The sequence below is a fragment of the Pteropus alecto genome, unplaced genomic scaffold, assembly GCF_000325575.1.
Source record: "Pteropus alecto unplaced genomic scaffold, ASM32557v1 scaffold106, whole genome shotgun sequence".
NCBI lineage: Eukaryota > Metazoa > Chordata > Mammalia > Chiroptera > Pteropodidae > Pteropus > Pteropus alecto.
In genome coordinates this window covers 9,715,210-9,731,878 of record NW_006442103.1, presented here as the reverse complement: position 1 = coordinate 9,731,878, position 16,669 = coordinate 9,715,210, and the positions used below count along the sequence as shown (strand labels likewise).

Below are 16,669 nucleotides of genomic sequence, written 5' to 3'. Positions count from 1 at the left end.
TTGTTATTTAATTTCTTGTTCTCCCAACTAGACTAAGCTGGGCATGGGACTATTTCTGGACAATACCCAGCAGTGAAAACACTGCAATGGGAAAAGTGGTTCACCTGTTGCCCTATATGTAATGTTGTCCCTGGGGGTTCTCCCAACTGACAAAAAAAAAGGGCTTTCTCATTTTTCATAGAATCTTGCTTCATACTTTGCCCCTAAAAAGGACGCAAATGTTTATTGGTTATTTTGGATTTTTCCATAATGGAGCAGTATTGGTAAGCAATGTCAGATTTTTAGTGTATGGTTCAGTAAACATAATTAGCTGTTGCAGTTTAGCTAGATTGATTTTTTTCACACTGAAACTTCCATTCCTCCTGCTTTACAGGCAGTGCAGTGGCATCTGTAGCTGTAGATCCCAGCGGCCGTCTCTTAGCCACAGGACAAGAAGATTCTAGCTGCATGTTGTATGACATAAGAGGAGGAAGAATGGTACAAAGTTATCACCCTCATTCCAGTGATGTTCGCTCTGTTCGATTCTCTCCTGGAGCTCACTACTTGTTAACAGGATCCTACGACATGAAAATAAAGGTGACAGACCTACAAGGTGATGGAGATTGACTTCTTTCCTTTTTTTTTTTAGTCCTTTTCTATTTGGCATCTTTCTTTTTTGTTAACCTAGTGAGATTGACATTTTCAAATTTTAGTTTTATAGCATTTACTGATCAAATTTTTGGTACTGTAGTGAGATGAATTATAGCAAATAATTAAATACAGTATTCTTATTGTTAAATAGTTTTAAAAGTATTTAAAAGAATCAGCATTTATGACACAATCATTTTGAGTTCATTTTGAGTGATGATGGATGTTAAAATATGCTTTTATGTACCCCCACTTGGTTCTACTTTAAAAAACTTGGTGTGTAATCTGTGTAATTATGTCTTTAGTATCTAGCTTTATTTTTAAGCATTCATTAAGCAAATAGTTATTGTGTACAGACAGATAGATAAATAAGACAGGCAACTTCCTCTTTGATAGAGCTCCTATTTTAGAAGTCAATAAAAAATAATCAATAAACAATGTAATTTTAGGAGCTACTAAAAAACTGGCAAAGTAGAAGAGAGACTCTTGGTGGATTGGGGAGGATAAGGTAGATCTCTCCAGGGAAGTAGCATTTGCACAGAGACCTGAGTGATGAGAAGGAACGAGCCAAGCTAGGACCCTAGGTGCAGGGTCCTGAGGCAGGAATGAATTTGGCATGTTCATGACACTGCAAGAAGCCAGTGTGGCAAGGGAACCAAGGGAGAGAGAGAGAGGAGGATATATCAGAGGCAGGGGTTTATAGTATTTTAAAAAAACATAATGGGAGTCCCCTGGAAGATTTAAAACAGGAAGTGCTATGATCTGAATTACATTTTTAAAAGATAATTTTGAGTTTTGTGGGGAGAATGGATTATAAATATCAATATCAATGAGGAGGTTATTGCAAAAGTCAGGTGAGAGATGATGGTGGCTTGGACTAGTGGTAGATGAGGAGGTGGTAAGAAGCAACTGAATTTGGGACGTATTTTAATTTGTTTGTATTAAATTTGGGAAGTGAGAGAAGAAAGGAATCAATGCTGATTTCTAGGTTTTGGGCACGAGCAACTGGATGCTGCCATTAATTGAGATGAGGAAGATAGGTTGGGGAGGAACAGGTGTAGGCAAGAAATCAAGACTTTGTTTTAAACAAGTTACATTTAAGATGACTGAGAAGCAATCAAGTGAGGAGTTAAATAGCTATTTGGATACTAGTCTAGAACTTAGGTGAGAAGTTGAGGTTGCAGATGAAATGTGTGTGAATTGTAATATCTAAATAGCATGGTACCATGATACTAGATGAAATTTCCTAGGAAGTGAGAGAGAAAGGGAACAAGAAATCCTAAGGCTGACTCCTGGGATTCACCAGACTTTAAGTCAGGAAGAGAAGGGAAACCGGCAAAGGAGACCAAGATATAGTGGCACTAAAGTCAAGGAGAAATCAAGTTTCGTGAATTTCAAATGTTACTGTGGCAGCTGTGACAAATGTTACTTTGTGTATGTTACCAAAAACTACTAAGGTAATTAGCCATTTATCCCGGTTTAAATTTGTTAATGTATTAATATAGTTTAGGCTTTTTTACACTGTAATGTTTTAAAGTAATAGGTAGTCTGTGAAATCTATGCCTATACTCATTTTGTATTATAAATCAATCTCTCTCTTCTTTGTTAATTTAGGAGACCTCACCAAACAGCTTCCTATCATGGTGGTGGGAGAGCACAAGGATAAAGTGATTCAGTGCAGATGGCACACCCAGGATCTTTCCTTCCTGTCATCCTCTGCAGACAGAACTGTAACCCTCTGGACTTACAGTGGATAGAGTACACCCAACGTCGATCTATGCAGTGAAGGCACGGAGGCTTAAGACTACTGAGTTATGAAAATTTCAAATTTGAAGAACATAGACTGACCAGGAAAGTGGCTTAGCACGAGGAGGCCCCTTGTTACTGTGTACCCCGTTGGTAGGAGCTGTTGGGTGGTGTTGCTCTGCAGTGCTTTCAGTCTTCCATGTGAGCTCATGCTGCTGTGACCTGCTGTATGTAGTCTTGTTGCCAAAGTCTGCAGAAGAGCTCTTACGTTGTCATTGTGCACTCCAAGTCACGGTGGATGATGTGTTTACGGTTTAGTATTAAATGCATTCCTTGGTCTTTGCCTAAATAACAGTTTTATATACAATACACATTGAAATTTAACTATACTTTAAGCATATTATTACATGTAACGCAACCAAGTTCTACACAGATTAAACATAGGTGTTCAGAAATTACTTTTGCTTTTCTCACAACCCCATGATATTATATCACTTGTCAGCTAGAGGTCAGAATTTTATGTCTCTCAAAAGTTACATGGTTATTTTCACTAAGGATCATTACGGTGTTTAAAGATGGATGGGAAACTGCTTCTTAGTTCATTATGTGGTATAGACCTTTCCTTTTTTTCTTAAACCCAGGGATATAATTACTATTTTGTCACATTATTTTGTTTCAGACTTAAAAGGTAAATGTGTTTGCTTCGGAAACTTGTTAATTTCAGTTTTTTGAATGCAACAAGACACCTCCCTTCTAAACTGCACTGTAGAAGCAGAGCAGCAGCATTGTGTGATACAACACTTGATGGTACAGTAAATTTACTGGCTAGCATTTTTTCTCTAAAAAATGAAAACTTTGCCATAGACTATAGCATGGCTTGAAATGCTATGTCTGCATGATAATTTAAAAATGGAAAATTTAAACTTTGCACTCCAAAAGCTTATTTGGATTTTTTTTCTTGCACTGTTTTGTGTAATGCAAAATAATGATTTTATTTCTACGGCATTGTAGATACTAACATTTATGTATCTTTATTTTCATATTGTATAGTAATTTTACTTTAAATTATTAAATAGGCTATTTTATTTATTTCAAATTGCAGTTGAGTTGGTTCTAATTATTGAACTGTCTGTGCACTGTATGTTGCAAGCAATTTTAAACTGTTGTATACAAGTGGAAAGGGTATTAGAAGTGTAACTGTGCTATTATTTCAATAAAGACCTCTTGACACATAAAACTTCTTCTGTTCCTTATTGTCTGTGGCTTTCAGCTGTGAGTGTTATTTTTTTTCTGGTTTACTTGGAAGTAGTGTGATCCCATGGATGAACCCCACAATCAGTTTCTTAAGTTTCTTTCTAAAGTTCTTCTACTTACTTTTTAAACCCTTGGCGGCTGCCTAACTCTCTGTGCCTCCTATCTCTTTTATTCAACATCTAAAGAATATATTGTGAAATTTGATTAATAAAAGCCTGGAAAAATATTTAAATTCCATCAGACTATAAATATGTTAAATCGAGTGCTTTAGAAAGAAATGAAATCTAATTAGCTTGTGGATATTCAGTAGGTACACAGTGTTCCTACCTCTCAGACATGCAGAGGGCTCTGCTAAAAATAGGCTGCAGTCTCCTCTTTAGTTTACTTTCATGCTTAATTTCACACACTGAAAGGGCAACCCATGAAATGGTATTAAATATTTGCAAATCATATATCTGATAAAGGATTAATACTCATAATATATAAAAATATACAACTCAACAACACCCTCCAAAAAAACCTGATTAAAAAATGAGCAGATGACTTGAATAGACATTTCTCTAAAGAAGATAGATGAATGGCCAGTAAGCACATGAAAAGATCCTCAACATCACTGATCATTAAGGAAATGCAAATAAAAACCACACTGAGATACCATTTCACACCCATTAGGATGGCCACTATCAAAAATAAACAAGTGTGGGCAAGGATGTGGAGAAATTGGAACTCTTGTGCACTATTAGTGGGAATGTAAAATGGTGCAGCCACTGTGGAAAACAGTATGGTGGTTATGCAAAAAATTAAAAACGACTACCATATGATCCAGTAATCCCATTTCTGGTATATACCAAAAAGAATTGGAAGCAGAGTCTCGAGATGTTGTAAACTCATGTTCATAGCAACATTAAAATAGCTAAAAGGTGCAGGCAACCCAGGCGTCCATCAATGGATAAATAAATAAACTGGTATACGATACAATGGAATATTATCCAGCCTTTAAAAAGGAAGAAAATTTTGACACATTATAACTCAGAAGATCCTTGAGGATATGCTAAGTAAAGCCAGCCACAAAAAGACAAAAATACTCTATGATTCCACCTATATGAAGGTCCTAGAGTTTTCAAATTCATAGAGATACAAAGTGGCATGGCGCTTGCCAGGGACTCCGGGGAGGGAGGAAATGATGAGTTGTTTAATGGATACAGTTTCAGTTTTACAGGGTGAAAAGAGTTATGAAGATGGATGGTGGTGATGGTTGCACAACAATGTGAATGTACTTACTGACACTGACCTATACACTTAAAACTGATTAAGATTGTAAATTTTATGTCAGGTGTATTTTAATTTTTAAAAACTGTAACAAGCAACATGCACACAATTTATACCACCAAATTTTAAGTCACTTTAAAATTTGTTGCCAATAACCTGTGTACATCTCTCATTTCCTTCTAGTGTGTAAAACTCATCATTTTCTCTTTGGAGTTTCCTGAGATTGCAAGACCAGCAGTTTAAGACAAAAAACAATCCCTCCCCACTATCATTTTCATTCAGTATACCCCTTTAAAAATATGCTCAAAATAGGTTTCGGTTTTGCTGTAACTGTTACACATTCGACCTTATAAAATAAATCAAGACTAAAAAATATGCGTCGTATTTGTTTTATACATTTGGCTTCTGTGTAAGTTTTCATTTGCAGAGTTCTGCCGATGGAAATAAAAAAAACCACGGCCTACAACAAGCAGGTAGAGGCTGGCCCCGCCCCCTCGGCGGGCCAATCAGCTGCGCGCCCTGGAGCGACGCACAGCTGCGGGCCGAGCACGTCGATGCAGACGCGCCAGGCGCCCGCAGTCCGCTGAGCGCTGCAGCCGGGCCCGCCGCCTTCTCCCGCCGCCCGGGGCAGGTGTTGCTGTCCTGGAGAAGCCGGCGGACCACTGTGGACGTGAGTGCGGTGTGCCTGTGCGGGAGTGCGGGTCGGGCCCAGGCGGGTCCCGCGGGCGGCGGGGAGGCCGGGGGTGCTCCCCGGGGCAGGGGCCGCGCTCTCCCGGGCCTGCGGGGGACTTCGGAGCGCTGCGTTTATCGGGATAGGCGAGCGACCTGCTCACTTATCTCCCCGGCCAGTGGGCCGCCTTATCTCTGGTTGCTGGGAGGTTGCTTTTGCGTTATACGGTTCAAAGAGCGGCCTAGGGAAGAGCAGCAAAGCAAGTGCAAGCGGACCCGAACAAACGTTGGATTTTGTTGGTTTCCGTTAACTCTGAAAACTTTAAGCATCATTTGAACAAATACCATTAGCAGAAGAGCTCGGATTTGGTTGTAGTTAATTTTTAAAAACTCCGAAATCTAATTTGAATGTAAAAAATTAGAGATGCACATTTGGGTGGTGAAAAGCAGTTCAGGGTTTCTCTGTGTCAGTGGTGATGAAAGCGTGGTCCCCAGAGTCGCTTCAGCCTCATCAGCACCTGGGAGCTTGTTAGAAATGCAATGCAAGCTGGAAAGACACATCTCCGTGAAACTAAGCATACCCACGGGAACTAAACTGCAACCCCCTGACTTTTTTATGCCATGCTACTTCTAGGTTAATACAAAATTTGACTCTTCAAGTTAGCTTTGTCTTTCTCATTAAACGTGGAAATTCATTGAAATCAGATACTTTCCTTTTGTGCTGATTTCCACTCCGTAGCTGGCAGTGATTGGTACAGATTAATAAAATACTAGCTCTTACATATTCTAGTATTGATATGAGTGTTAAAGCCTGATGCAGATTTTAAAAAATGATAATGGGGAGAGAGACTATTACTAACAAGTAGAATCACAAGTGCCACCACTAAACTAAACCAGCACAGGGTGTTTGCTTTTCCTAACACTTTGCTGCTCAGTGTTCTGTGGGCCAGCATCTCAGCCATCACTAGGAGCTTGTTAGAAAAGTAGATTCTCAGACCCACTTCAGACTTAATCAGAACCTGTTTTTTAACAAAGTCCCCAGCAGGTTTAGATGTAGCTCTGTTTGGAAGAAATGTGAAATCAATTGTAAGATTTCGTAAGGAATTCCTGCCTTAAATCAATGACCATTGGGATTTGGCAGGAGGTCCTGAATTTGCTGCTGATTCCACTAATCTGCCTCACCTGTTCTTCCATCATTTTCACATTGCTGATCCCTAGCCCAGGATAAAGCTCTTCACCTGCTGATCATTCTTGGAGAAAGTAACATGGTTGCCAATAGCATGACTTTGGGTGGGGCGGGGCAATGTCATAGTCAAAACTCAGCTACTTGACAGGCTTTTGAGTCATCTCCCTTAATGTAATGCCCAGAAGTGCTGTTTTTTCCCCCAAATTTCCAACCTCCCCCCACTGAGTGACGCTCCTGGCTTTCTAGTGACTATTTCTCCATTCTCTTGTCACAAAATAACATGAACTCTGTCAGCTGTTCTTCTTTGTGCTTTAGAACAGTGATTTTTTTCACCCCTCCTCAGTAGTGTAAAACCTTGTAGCTTATGAAAAGCCTTTCCTGCAGCCTCGACTGCATATTCTGTCATCTTCTCGGAGCCTCTGCTCAGTTCAGACACTCCCTTTGTACCTACGAGGTTCTTAGAAGAGCTGGCTGGTCTGGTTTCCTGGTATCCCTGTCACTTAAGACAGTGCCTAGTCCAGTAGGTATTTCGTAAACGTTGAATAAATGAGTGCTGAACTTCCCCCCGCCAAAACAAACAAACAAACAAACAAAAACATATTCTCATTCTGCATTTCTTTTTGAAGTTAATGATATCACCATTTTTGTTGGTTGGCCTTGAAATCTTGGAGTCATGTTTGCCATTGTTCTTCTCTGTGCACTCAGTTGCTGAGGTCTATAGAATTAATCTTCAAAACATGTCACATGTGTTTCTGTTTTCATTGCTCCCGCTCTTTCAGGCCAACATCCTTTTTCTGCTCCAGTCTCCTGTTGGACTCTCTAAACTTAAGTTTTTTTCTGCATTCTGTACACAATGCTAGTTTCATCTTCCCTCAATCTAGGTGCCATCATACATGAAAGCAGATGTAGTCATAAGCTTTTCACGTTGGCAGTGCATCCCAGCCTACCTCTCCATCGCTGCGTCCCCCTGCACACCCCCCTAGTTAGTGTCTGAAGCATACACACTGCTCTGCCTCCCTTATCTCGCATTCTTAGAATTTTACCCATACTTCAGAATCCATTTCCCATGCCCCTTCATCCATGAAACCTTTCCACTTTCTCCCATTGAGTTGTGCCTTTGTCCTTAGACCCTCTCCAGCCCTTTGAATCCCTGCTATGGCGTTGATCATTTGCTTAACCAGCATTTACTGAATGTCTTTCTGGGTAGGTGTTGGGCTTGGAGACACGCAGGAGCAAGAGGGAGAGTGAATTCAGATGGAATAAGATGTCACTTTTCCTGGAAAAGTTCATGTTCCAGGGCAGCAATTTGCTACTTTAGCTGCATGTTGGAACCACCTGGGGAGCTTTAAAAATCCAGGTGCCTGGGTCCCACCCATAAAGATTCTGACATAATTGGTCTGGGATGTAGCCACAAGGTTGGGAGTTTTAGGAGCCCCCAGGTGATTCTAATGCACACTCAGGCTTAAGAGCTTCTGTGTTAATGAAAGAGACAGACCAATAAGTGGCTATTTTCACTGTCGTGCTAGAAGAATAAAGAGTGGGAATGCTGAGGAGTGGTGTTTAATGTAGCCAGGTATTAATTTTATCCTTACAACTAGACTGTAAGCCATTTATGGGCAGGGCCTAGGGCTTTCTCGTCTTTGAATTCCTTTACCTGATCCTTATCTGTGGTAGGTATCAGACAGGCTATCCAACAGAACTTGCTGCGGCGATGGAAGTCTTCAATATCTGCACTGTCTTATACGGTAGCCACTAACAGTTGAAAAGCTGCTAGTGTAAATGAAGAACAGTATGTTTTATATCACTTAATTTAAATAGCCACCTGGGGCTGCTGGCTACTGTATCAGACAGTGTTGAATAGGAGGTATTAAGTATGGAAACAATTTGACAGTGTTATGCCGAGGCTTAGATGAAGCAGGTTATTTTCTCTGGTTTGAGAGTTTAATCACCTCATTTGAATCTTAATTTAAAATTGTTTTAAATTTTTCAATTTGCATATGATATTAGTTTCAGTTGTACAACATAGTGATTGGACATTTCTATAACTTCTGAAGTGATCACCTTGATAAATCTAGTAGCCATCTGACACCATACATTGTCATTACAACATTATTGACTATATTCCTTATGCTGTACTTAACATCCCTGTGACTTTCTATAACTGGAAATTTGTACTTCTTAATCCCTTCCCTTTTTCACTCATTTCCCCCAACCCCACTCCCATCTAGCAACCATCAATTTGTTCTCTGTATCTGTGAGTTTGTTTCTATTTTATTTTCTTTTTTAGATTCAGTATATAAGTGAAATTGTATGATATTTGTCTTTCTCTGTCTGACTTATTTCACTTAGCATAATACTCTCTAGGTCCATCCACGTTTTCACAAATGGCACGATTTCCTTTTTTATGGCTGAATAACAGTCCATTATATGTACCACATCTTCTTTATCCACTTGTCTATCATGGGCACTTAGGTTGCTTCCATATCATGACTATTGTAAATAATGCTTCAGTGCACAGACAGGTGCATATGATTTTTCTAATTGGTGTTTTGGATTTCTTCAGTTAAATACCCAGAAGTAGAATTAGTGAGTCCTAAGGTAGTTCTATTTTTTATTTTTTGAGGAATCTCCATACTGTTTTCCATAGCGTCTTCACCAATTTACAGTCCCACCAACAGTGCATGAGAGTTCCCTTTACTCCACACCCTCACCAGAACTTGTTGTTTGTGGACGTATTGATGATAGCCATTCTTACAGGTGTGAGGTGATGTCTCATTATGATATGCATTTCTCTGATGATTAGTGATGTGGAGCATCTTTCCATATGTCTATATGTGATTCTCTATAAATTTTAGGATTACTTGTTCTAGTTCTGTGAAAAATGGCATTGGTATTTTGATAGGAATTGCATTGAATCTATAGATTGCTTTGGGTAGTATGGACATTTTACCGATGTTAATTCTTCCTATCCATGAGCATGGTATAGCCTCTCATTTATTTGTATCTCTTTCAGTTTCTTTCTTCAGTGTCTTATAGTTTTCTGAATACAGGTCATTTACCTCCTTGGTTAAATTTATTCCTAGGTATTTAATTATTTTTGATGCAGTTATAAATGGGATTGTTTTCTTCATCTCTCTTCATTTCTATGACATAACCAATAAGATTTCATTATTGATACAAATGCAACCAGTTTCTGAATATTAATTTTGTATCCTGCTATTACTGAATTCATCAGCTCTGATAGTTTTCTGGTGAACTCTTCAAGGCTCTCTATAATAGTATCATGTCATCTGCAAATAATGTCAGTTTTACTTCTTCCTCTCCAGTTCGGACGCCTTTTATTTCATGATTGCTGTGGCTAGGACATCCAGTACTATGTTGAATAAAAGAGGTGAAAGTGGACAGCCTTGTCTTGTCCCTTATCTTCAAAAGATTTCAGCTTTTCATTGTTGAATATGATGTTAGCTGTGAGTGTCATATATGGCCTTTAGTATCCTGAGATATTATCCTTCTGTTCCCACTTTGCTGAGTGTTTTTATCATAAATAGATGCTGGATTTTGTCAAATGTTCTTTCTGCATCTGTGGATAGGATAATATGATTTTTATGTAATGTATCACATTGATTATCCCGAGAATAAATCCCACTTGACCGTGTTGTATGGTCCTTTTAATGTATTGCTGAATTCTGTTTGTTAATATTTAGTTGAGAACTTTTGTCTGTGTTCCTCACAGATATTGGCCTCTAAATTTCTTGTGTCTTTGTCTGATTCTGGTATCGGGGTGCTACTGGCCTCATAAAATGAGTTTGAGAGTCTTCCCTTCTCTTCAGTTTTTTGGAATAGTTTGAGAAGTGTAGGTATTAATGCTTCTTTGAATGTTTGGTAAAATTTACCTGTGAAGCCATCTGGTCCAGGACTTTTGCGCACTGGGAGTTTTGATTACTGATTCTTTCTCTTTAGTAGTTATTGGTCTGTTCTGATTTTCTGTTTCTTGCTGATTCAGTCTTGTATGTTTCTAGGAATTTATCCATTTCTTCCAAGTTGTCCAGTTTGTTGACATATAATTGTTCATAGTGTTTTCTTATAATCCTTTGTATTTCTGTGGTGTCAGTTGTCACTTCTCTTTCATTTTTGATTTTATTATTTGGGTCCTCTCTCTTTTGATGAATCTGCTAAAGATCTCTCAGCTTCGTTGTTTTCAAAGAACTAGCTCTTGGTTTCATTCCTCTTTTCTATTGTTTGCTTAGACTCCATTTCATTTATTTCTGCTCTTTTATTCCTTTCTTCTACTCTGGACTTTGTTCTTCCTTTTCTAGTTCCTTTAGGTATTAGGTTAATGAGGTTCCCCCCACCCCTTTAATCCCCTACGCCCCCACACTTCCACCCCTGACCTATAGATGTTGCAGTTTCCCTTTAAGAACTGGATCTCTGAAGGTGAGGCGTCTCCTCCCACACGCTCTTGGCTGCACCCAGGGTATGGTCCGTGACTCCACCTAGGGTGGGAACCCAGGTGGAGTCTGGGTTCTGCATATAAAGCAGACATGCTAACCACTACACTATGGAGTCACCCCCTTAATGAGTTGTTTGTTTCTTTAGGTAGGCCTGTATTGCTGTAAATTTCCCTTTTAGAACTGATTTGGTCATGTCCTATAGATTTGGGTGGTTGTGTTTTCATTTTCATTTGTCCCAAGGTATCTTTTGATTTCTTCCCTGATCTCTTTATTAACCCATTTATTGTTTAGCAGCGTGTAATTTAGCCTCCACGTGTTTCTGTGTTGCTCAGTTCTTGTAATTGATTTCTAATTTCATGTTATTGTGGTCAGAGAAGGTGCTGATATGATTTCAATCTTCTTAAGTGTATTGAAGCTTTTTTTGTGGCCTGACATGTGGTCTATCTGCAAAATATTCCATGTGCTCTTGAAAAGAATGTATATTCTGCTGGTATTGGTTGAAATGTTCTAAGAGTATCAATTAAGTCTTTCTGGTCTAATGTGTCATTTAAGGCCACTGTTTTCTTGTTGAATTTCTGACTGGACAGTCTGTCCATAGATGTCATGGGGTATTAGAGCCCCCACTATTACTGTATTACTGTCGCTTTCTCCCTTTATGCTCACCGATATTTGCTTTGTTTAGGTGTTCTTACATTAGGTACATGGATGTTTATGAGAGTTAAAGCCTCTTGTTGGACTGAGCCCCTTATTATGAAATGCCCTTCTTTGTCTCTTGTTTCAAAGTCTATTTAGTCTGATATAAGTATTACTATCTCAGCTTTGTGTTTTTGTTTTGCATAAAATATCTTTTTCCATCCCTTTACCTTTAGTCTGAGTGTGTCTTTCATGCTGAAGGTAACATTTACGGGTCTTGTTTTTAAAATCCATTCAGCCACCCTGTCTTTTGATTGGAGCTTAAGTTTGAACACATTCTAAAATCACTACAATTTTTATTCACCCCCTCCACGTTTTTTCATGGTTTTTTACTTCTTTTGTGTGCATCCTTTAAGTTATTGTTGTAATTACACATGATCTTCCTGCTTTTGCCTTTTAACCTTTGTACTAGCTTTGTAGTTGGTTGATCCACTGCTTTTGTGAAGTGTTTGTCTTTGTCAGTGAGAATTTTTCCTTTCCTGTATTTTGTTACCCATATTTTTGATTTTTTCGTTTCTACTTAAAGAAGTCCCTTTAGCATTTCTTATAACACTGATTTAGTGGTGATGAACACAGGTCCCCTAAACTGCTCATTTTTTAAATTCTTTTTTCTTTTTGCTATTGATTGGGTGTTTTCCGCTACCTTGTCTTCCATGTTGCCATTTTGATCCTCTGCTTCATCTAATCTGCAGTTGATTATTTCTGATATAGTCTTCATTTCAGTGGCCGTATTCTCATTTCTGACTGGTTCTTTTTTATGTTTTCTAACCCTTTACTGAGGTTCTCACTGAATTCATGTACTCTTCCCCTAAATTCATCGAGCATCCTTATAACCAGTGTTTTGAGCTCCGTATCTGGTAGATTGCCTATTTCTGTTTTGTTTAGTCCTTTTTCTGGAGTTTTGACCTGTTTTTCATTTGGGACATGTTTCTTTGTCTCCTCATTTTGGCCAACTCCCTGTGTTTGTTTCTGTGTATTGGATATATCATCCCTCACGGGTTGTGTATACCCCGCTGTTGTAGTTGAGCCTTGATTGTTATTGCCATGTCAGTGGGTGGGATTGATTCTCAAGTCGACTGACTGTGACTACAGTGGACAAGCCGTTGTGTGGATGCTGACCCCGTGGAGTGGGAGTTGCTTTAGCAGGGCTCTAGTGCCAGCCAAGTGTGCCCTTTGGATTTGTCATTTGTAGAGCTTGTTGCTTGGTGTTTGGATGTGGTCTGAAGTTGGCCACTGGTGTTTTGGTTCTGGAGGCTCTTGGGAGGGACTCTGGTGCAAGCCAAGGTCAGCCACCATTTGTGCCTGCCTAAAGACCACCTAGAAGGAGCTACAAAGTGATCTGGGCTCGGAGGCGCTTGGGAGAGGCTATGCTGTGAACTGTGGCTTCTTGCTGCTAGTGCTGGGCTTGGTAGCCTTTGATGGGTACCACAATGTGAGCTGAAGCCTTCCGCCACTTGTGCCGGCTTTGGGGCCGCTCAGTGAGAGGTACAGGGAACTTCGAAGCCAGCTGCTGCTTGTTTGGGGTTTGTGGACTTTTGAGAGATTTTGAAACAGTCCACAGCACAAACTGACATAGGCAGCTTGTGTGGAAAAGCTGCCAGAAGTGGTGCGGGTGGGCGCATGAGTTGGATGGGGTCTCAGGAAATTACCAGGGCTGGGGATCATTAGCCAGGTTAATGGAGAGTTCATATTTGGTGCTCTCTTGTGTTTGCCGGTTGGGTGAGGGGAGGACTCAACAAAGGAGCAGTGGTGTCTGTTAGTGCTTTAGTCCCTGGAGAGAGCTGCCCTGCCCTCTGCCCCTCCAGCCCCTACCCTGCAGCCAGTCAATTCAGTTTCTCCCATAAGTCCCTGCATTGGAGCTCAGAGTGAGGTGTGAGCGAGTGAGTCCACGTGCGGACCCCTCATGAGGATGCCCGGGACTCCAACAGCGCTCTCTCTCGGACATAATCCCCACTGATTTTCACAGCCAGTTGTTATAAGGACTCCTCTTTCTGGCACTGGTACTTTGGACTGGGTGCCTGGTATGGGACTCCTTTCTCCTCGGGGTGGAGTAGGAACCTCCACAGCTGAGATATCGCTCCCAATTAGTAATCACCATGCTAGTGTAGAACTAGCCCGTTCCATGTCTTCACCCCTCCTGCCAGTCTTGATGTGGCTTCTTCTCTATGTCCTTAGTTGTTGGACTTCTGTTCAGCTAGACTTCAGTTGGTTCTTAATGATGGTTCTATAGTTTAGTTGTGATTTGATATGATCATGGGAGCGGGCAAGCACAGTGTTCACCTCCACCATCTTGATGGGAAGTCTGAATCTTAATTTGCACCTTTATTTTTCCCATTTGTTAAATCAGAGGTGGGGGACAATTTGGTTAAAATACCTGTAGATTTTTTTAAGTATTTCTGAGAAATAATTTACATGCTATACAATTCACCCATTTAAATTGATTAGTTTTTAGTATATTCACAGGTATATAGAACCATTACCACAATCAATTTTAGATCATTTTTCATAACCTCAAAAAGAAACCCTGTACCATTTAACTACTACCTTTCTGTCTTTTAATGTATCTTTAGCCCTAAGCACCTACTAATCTACTTTCTGTCTCTATAGATTTGCCTATTCTGGCCATATAAATGGAATCATAATATACAGTTTATGGAGACTGACTTCTTTCACATAGCATAATGTTTTCCAGCTTCATCCATATTGTAGCATGTATCAGTACTTCATTTATTCTGATTGCCTAATAATATTCCATTATATGGATATGCCATGTTTTATTTATCCATTTACATTTGAGTTGTTTCTACTTTGTGGTTATTTTTAATCATGCAACTATAAACATTTGTGTACAAGTTTTTGTGTGAACATATATTTTCATTTCTCCTGGGTACATACCTAGGAATGGAATTGCCGAATCATATAGAAAATCCCTAGTTTTGTCTCAATGAGAATATGTGTGTATGTATTTATATGTGAATACCTTTTTACTGAGTTTTATTTTATTCAGAAAGAAAGCATTGTCTTAGCACTAGAAGAAAGTAGATGGTTTTTATTACAAATTAGTTTTTTCTAAAAATAATTATATTATATCTATTAAAAATTGTTTTTAGCCTTCATGCAGGATGCTGTGTTCTCTGCTCCTTTGTGAATGTCTGTGGCTGATAACCAGTTATGCTTATGATGATGACTGGATCGACCCCACAGACATGCTGAACTATGATGCTGCTTCAGGGACAATGAGAAAATCTCAGGTATTAGAAAAATGCACGTTTGTGTGTAAGACCTTATCAGTTCTATGATGGAAATAGTCTACTTTTGTTAACGTTTACACAGAGCTCTGAGAGTCATGTATCTGTGATTAACAATCATGCAGAATATCTTTCCTGACTCTCTTAGTCTAAGATTATTTTAACCTCACCTGGTTATTTCTGTTTTGAATTTGAATGTAAAGCTCATCAAGCAGCAAACTAATTTGATTTTAGTTCTTAACTAGTATATAAATTTGAGATTTTTTATTTTACAGTGGTTCAGTACAGTTGAAGACTATAACAAGCAAAGTCAGAAAATGAAGTCAAAATTTTAGTCTTCCTTAACCATAGATTATTTTTACAACTGATAAATAAACCCTTTCTCTACTTTAGGGGAAATACGGCATATCAGAGAAAAAAGAGGTCAGTTCTGACTTGCCAATGGCTGATGAATTGTCAGAGTGTTACAGCAGACTTGATTCTTTAACTCATAAGGTTAGATTTCTTTCATTTATGAATTTTATATTTACAGTATGTTAAATTGCTGTCTATTTTCCTGCATTTGCTAACATTATTTGTGTTTCTGTGTAGTGTACAATTTATATATACAGTTGACCCTTGAACATTGGGGGGGTTAAAGGTTCCAACCTCCTTCGCAGTTGAAAATTCATGTATAACTTTTGACTCCCCCAAAACCAGTAGCCTACTGTTGACTGAAAGCCTTGACGATAACATAAGCAGTTGATGAACACGTACTTTGTATGTTATATGTATCATATACTATATTCTTACAATAAAGTAAGCTAGAGAAAAGAAAATTATTAAGAAAATCATAAGGAAGAGAAAATACATTTACGATACTGTATAAAAATATTGCGTATAAGTGGACCCGCACAGGTCAAACTCATGTTACTCAGGAGTAACTTATTTTTTTAGTTACTCTGTAGTCTTGGTTTCTCTTTAGTTATTCTGGTCTTGTTTTTCTTTTAAATAGTACTTTTATTTTCCTGTAATAACGTTTATCTCACTATGTCGTAATTATTTCTTTACCAGACTGAAAATTTCTTGGGACAATTGATAGGATTCCTTGATTTTCCATTACCTATTGGGACATAGGAGACTCATGACAAATGTAGCAAGTGAAGAAATGTGCCTATTACCAGTTTATAAGCGGAAGAGTTACTCTTACAGATATAAGGGGTTATTATAAAGTAGTTTGTAGTAGTTATTACTTCATTTATTCAATCCTTTTATTTATGTGGCTGAAGTAGTTTATGAGAAAAAAAGTCAAGATCATTCAGGGGTTTCAACTTACGCTGTGAGAAGCAACCTCTGTTGATTACGAAGGCCGGCTGAGCTGGTGGCAGTTTGGAGGGGGCCTGCGTTGGAGATGGGGGTGGCAGAGGTCCAGAAATGCTGAGGGTTCAGACTGAGGCTGTGACAAGGGTTTGAGAAGAGGAAAATATTAGACTTTTCCAAGGTAGAAAAGACAAATTGTGTAGCTGAGGGAGGAGACACAAGTGTAG

At 39.0% G+C, this 16,669-nt stretch overlaps 2 protein-coding genes across 15 annotated transcripts in view; both read left to right on the top strand.

Annotated features, from left to right (window-relative positions):
- Positions 1–3,610, top strand: part of WDR47 (WD repeat domain 47) — a 47,734-nt gene extending 44,124 nt beyond the window's left edge. For all 14 annotated transcript variants that reach the window (XM_015595550.2, XM_015595549.2, XM_025052256.1 and 11 more), the window contains 2 exons: positions 374–592; positions 2,242–3,610. In XM_015595550.2, coding sequence (XP_015451036.1) covers positions 374–592; positions 2,242–2,384 — 362 coding nt within the window. In that variant the 3' untranslated portion in view covers positions 2,385–3,610. The remainder of the gene's footprint in view (positions 1–373; positions 593–2,241) is intronic.
- A 1,820-nt stretch (positions 3,611–5,430) lies between these two features.
- The window catches only part of CLCC1 (chloride channel CLIC like 1), a 24,309-nt gene continuing 13,070 nt past the window's right edge, over positions 5,431–16,669 (top strand). Inside the window, exons 1-3 of the mRNA XM_006919584.3 lie at positions 5,431–5,566; positions 15,006–15,146; positions 15,537–15,638. Coding sequence (XP_006919646.1) covers positions 15,018–15,146; positions 15,537–15,638 — 231 coding nt within the window. The 5' untranslated portion in view covers positions 5,431–5,566; positions 15,006–15,017. The remainder of the gene's footprint in view (positions 5,567–15,005; positions 15,147–15,536; positions 15,639–16,669) is intronic.